The following is a 4,794-nucleotide window of genomic DNA, read 5'->3' as shown; positions in this document are numbered from 1 at the left end:
CCCACATCAACAGTCGAGGTTGACGGCGTGTCGCTGACAGAAGCAGCGTCAGCAGAGGGCGGGGACGGGAGACACCCAAGCGGCAGCGGGGGCGAGGACCCGGTCTAGGGAAGCCGCGAGCTATGCACCGACAGAGAGTAATTTCATCAAAGACAGATCTCTTGATCTATTTGGGGCAATGTATTCCCAGCACGATTGGGCAAAAGGACAGTCACAAAAAAGGTGGAGTATGGTTTCTTCGGTCTGGTCATTGCATAGTGCACAGTTAGATTGTAGGAAGAAATCCTTCCTTTTTAGGAAGCTTCTTATACTGATCGACTCTGTCATAGAGGAGTAGATAAAAGAAGATCTTGTGGTTCTGCTAGCAGCTTTCCACAATCCTTGAACCAAAGAATTTCCTTGAGTTGGCCCCATGAGTTGCTTGTACATTTGTTTAACTAAAAACGTTAAAGAAGGAACTTGCATGACTAAAAGCCAGTCATGCTACCCTTTATTTCCGTGACGATCGCTCCATGTGCTCCGCCGTGCCTTGTGAGATATCTTTGATCACACCCTGCCAATCTGAAGCCACACATACTCTGGTAATACCAAGATCATCTGCAAGGGCCCGAGCCTCCCGGCACGCGTAAACAGTTTGCAAAACGATCTTATGTTATGTGACAAAGGGAGTACTTCTTTGCTCAGTGGCCGGTTTATCTGATTGCAGCCTCATCGAAATTCGATGATCGAATTGCCCCAGTGCTAGGTATTGTACTAACCTCGTCATCAATCCCCTCCCATCAAATTGTATGCTGCACTCGGATAAAAGAGGTTTTGGAGCGAGCGAAGCCTTTTTCATGCATAAACCAAGTTTTAATTAATTGGACTCAATTGGTTCTCACCTTAATGTATGTTCGATACGACGCTCTAACATCAATCCGACCTTAGCTCAGTTGGTAGAGCGGAGGACTGTAGTATTTGCAGATCAATCCTTAGGTCACTGGTTCGAATCCGGTAGGTCGGAAATCCTTTTTCTGTTGTTGATTTTTTTTATTTATATATATTCTTCACCAATTCTTGCAGCTAAAAAGGGAGCGCGTTTATCTCCTTATGTTTTACAGGTGAGTTACGATTAGCCAAAAGCCAACTGATTCCGCAGCAATTCTTCACCAATACTGAAGCATAATTTATCTGTATTCATCTGAATCAAAAGTGGAACATCATGCTCGAAAATCAATTCCACAAATCCAACGCATTCAGAGTTTCAGACCGCAGTCGCGAACTGCGATGCAAAGCTGAATCAAGTTACATTGGCGCATTTGGAGTTGATACTAGTAGTAGCTAGCTGCCGCCCCGTAATCATCGAGTAGTCCACACGGCCGTTAAAACAGGAGAGGGCGCAGCAGATCAGCACGGCAGCGGCTGCTCTTCCGCCATGCCTTTGAAGACGAGGAACCGGAGCGACTCGAGCTTGAAGTATATGAAGCTCCCCTTGCTGTGCGTGAAGTAGCAGCCGAAGCTGCAGCCCACCACGCACTGCCACCCCGGGCCGTGGATCGTGTCGAACTCCTGCAGCGCAGCCGTCCGAATCAGATCCAATCATTCGGCAGCGCTTGCACTGTCCTAGCTTGTTACCTACAGATTCAGGAGGTGTAGATTTGGGCGGCGGGATTGGGATGGTTGCTCACCTTCTTGATGTGCGCCGCGATGCTCCGGCAGTCGAGGACGTCGAAGCGGTCGAGCGCCCTGGACGCCGCCGAGGTGGCCTGCAGCTGCATCTTGGCCGGCATGTCGGTGTCCTCCACCGTCGCCTTCCCTTCCAGCATCCTGCCCGCTCCTTCCCTTCTCTGCTAGATAGAAGCTCTGCTCGCACACGCCGCACTGTATGATTGGCTCAGCCGCTCAGGAGTCAGGACTAATCTGAGCAGTAGTGGAGATGATGGCACCGCTTTGCCCCTTTTGTAGGCGGACGCCCGGATAGCTACGGATTTCACGCTCGCGCGTCCACGTCAACGTGACGTGCTAACGAGAGCTCAAGAGAAAAAACAACTTGACGTGCTAACGACCACCTCGACCCAGCGGCGAGTTCCCTTCCCGGATAGATAGAACACTTGAGGCACGGCCGCTCCGGCCTCCGGCTGGTTTTGAAAATGGAGATGCTGTTGTTGCCTGCTGAGTTCTTTCTTTTCTCCTTTTGATTGAATTTAAAATGGTTGGCGTTCTGGCTGAGCTTGATCGATACTTTTGTTGGAGGATATATCCACCACCAGATCAGAGGGGTTAATTAGCACTCCACGTAAACGGGAGGCTGAAAAGTCTCCGACCTGATCGGATCTCCGAGTGTATGTATATAAAGAGTATAAGTACGGTCACTAGCTGCGTTTTTACTACTTTTATTAGTATTAAGATATGTGTGGGTTACAGTGAACTTTGTCCAAATCCATCCACGTGGTCCAGTCATATATGTATTCTTGGATCGGAACAAGCAGAAACGGATGGGATAAGCGAAAGCGAGCAGCTCCATGTGAAAGGGGAGAGCTCTTGCTAGTTTGATCCGGAGATAATATATCTTTTCTGGAGCTGTGGCCCAGTTGGAATAGTTTATGCTAATCGGATGCGGCAGGTCTCCTGCGGTCCACCCGTGGTGTACCAACAGTACATGAGCCAAAAAATTTATACTATAAAAAAACAGTACATGAGCCAAAGGGTAGAACTATCTAATATTCAGAGCCAGTTCTTTTCGCACAGGATTACGTAAAATGCCATTAAGTTCTTTTCTGAGACTGTGGATTGAGTTGTGCACTTAAATGTCTGTATTGCGCTTAGATAGAAATTGTTTGAAAATTATTAACACTATGTTGTTTTGAACCGCTTCTGGTCGAATATGAGCATGAAAGTGATTTACGAATATCATCAAGTATTACATATTACAAATAGAATGGTTTTAAAGTTTCATACGCTAAAAAAGGGTTGAACTACAAAGATAGACAGTACCAAAGATTGTAGCAGAAAAAGTGCAGTACCAAAAATTATACCATTGACAATACCACCATCTATCCAACAACACCAACCATTGACAGTAGCGAAAAATGTGCAAATCATCATACACAATCAGCATGTTCATCTAACAAATTTATCGACGGTAAGGTAGTGTGCATGGTTCTTCCAATTTTGACGAAAGAATCCAAGCACTAAACAAAGTTACTGTGAAGTCTTTGAGATAGTCCGTCCTCCCATGGTTAGACACACCAAAGAGCTTAGGACAACTCCAACGCGGATCACCAAATCAACCCAAAATGGTTGGACCGAACAGTTCGAACATTTTTGGCCATCCAACGCCAGTCACCAAAATTGTTCGGACCGGTCCGGACGAGCGAAATCCATCAAACCTGAACCAAATGAAGGGGAGGTTTATGGGCGTTCGGACACCCACAACGTCGGACTCTGACAACATGCACCCAGAAAAACCTCTCGGGCTGCATTCATGCAGATCAGAGCGAACTGACCGGACATGACGACTTCCTATAGGCGTCCCCTTGCGGGACATTCACACCGGCATGGTGACCGAGAAGCCTACTCCAGCCGCTCACATTTTTCTGACGCTCCACTTACCCAAGCTATTTAAATCCGAACAACAGCGCCTCAAAACCTCACCCCTCTAATCGCCCTATCCCACCATCCCAGCCGCCGGCCTTCCAGCCCACCCTCGTCTTTCATCCGACGTTGCAATGGTCGGGGACTCTTGTGGTTTGTGGAGGCAGATGTCGCCACAACACCTCATCGAAATTGCGACTGACGTCCACACAACTGAGGCCCAATGTCTGGCTCGCAGTTGCGGACCAACCTTCGACCTCTCTAGAGCAAAACTCAGTTGATTTGGAGATGGAGGACGAGGGCGACCCCATGGTGATGGCGAAGATCGCCAAGGAGGAGGAGAAGCAGTAGGCGCTCGCGCCGGTGTCCGGGTTCACCCTACTACAAGCGGAGCAACACTACAATGAGTGTTGTCAAAGCCGGAGGAGCGGGAGGAGAAGTCGCCGGTGTCCGTGTTTCGTCTGATGTAGGAGATGGAATGGTACAACCTGGCGCTCCTCGAGGAGCACCGGCTGACGAAGGACCATCTCTTGACATAGAGGGCGTTCAAAGATGTCATCGTGGTCATGGTCGTGGTGACCCATGCATCGTTGACGAGCAGCATGCAGTGCTCAGTTTTGTGCACAGCGCCCGCACCATCCGCCGCAAGCGCTGCATCTCTGCGTCTGCTAATTGTGAGTTGTGTTGGGACTTTCCTCGAAGATGAAGGGTGAAGCAGTATAGTAGCTGATAAGTATTTCCCTCAGCGAGAACCAAGGTTATCGAACCAATAGGAAAATCACACCATGTCTAGTGAACAACACCTCTACACACGAGCAAATACTTGCACCCAACGCGGGCAAGAGGGTTGTCAATCCCCTTGAACTCATTACTTGCAAGGATCAAATCTGGTAGTGATTGATATATAAATTACAAAACAAAATAAAATTAAATAAATTGCGTCAAGGTATTTTTGGTTTTTGTAATATGATAAAAGTAGACCCGGGCGCCATAGTTTTCACTAGAGGCTTCTTTCTTGAAACATAGCATACAGTGGGTGAACAAACTACTGTTGGGCAATTGATTTAAAAGCACATAGTTGTGACGTTATTCATGAGAATGATCATGTATATAGGCATTACATCCGTGAGTAGTAGACCAAAATGATTCTGCATTTACTACTATTACTCCACCAATCGACCGCTATATGGCATACATCTATGGTATTAAGTTCATAACAAA

General features: G+C 47.5%; 1 protein-coding gene and 1 non-coding gene across 2 annotated transcripts; one reads left to right on the top strand and one right to left on the bottom strand.

The window, feature by feature from the left end:
• The first annotated feature begins 917 nt into the window (after positions 1–917).
• TRNAY-GUA (transfer RNA tyrosine (anticodon GUA)) lies at positions 918–1,003 on the top strand. The gene is given in 2 exon segments: positions 918–954; positions 968–1,003. It is a non-coding gene; the product is annotated as a tRNA-Tyr (tRNA).
• Positions 1,004–1,155: 152 nt separating this feature from the next.
• Positions 1,156–1,930, bottom strand: LOC125548649 (uncharacterized). The gene is made up of 2 exons (XM_048712211.2): positions 1,668–1,930; positions 1,156–1,548 (listed from the first exon to the last, which is right to left on the bottom strand). The coding sequence occupies exons 1-2, from the start codon at positions 1,803–1,805 to the stop codon at positions 1,387–1,389; spliced, it is 300 nt and encodes a 99-aa protein (XP_048568168.1). The 5' UTR covers positions 1,806–1,930; the 3' UTR covers positions 1,156–1,386.
• Positions 1,931–4,794: the final 2,864 nt, after the last annotated feature.

Source organism: Triticum urartu, chromosome 3A (assembly GCF_056163025.1).
Source record: "Triticum urartu cultivar PI428250 chromosome 3A, HENAU_Tu73, whole genome shotgun sequence".
In the NCBI taxonomy this organism is placed as follows: domain Eukaryota; kingdom Viridiplantae; phylum Streptophyta; class Magnoliopsida; order Poales; family Poaceae; genus Triticum; species Triticum urartu.
Note: the sequence above shows the minus strand (reverse complement) of the source record. Positions and strands in the feature narration are given on the sequence as shown.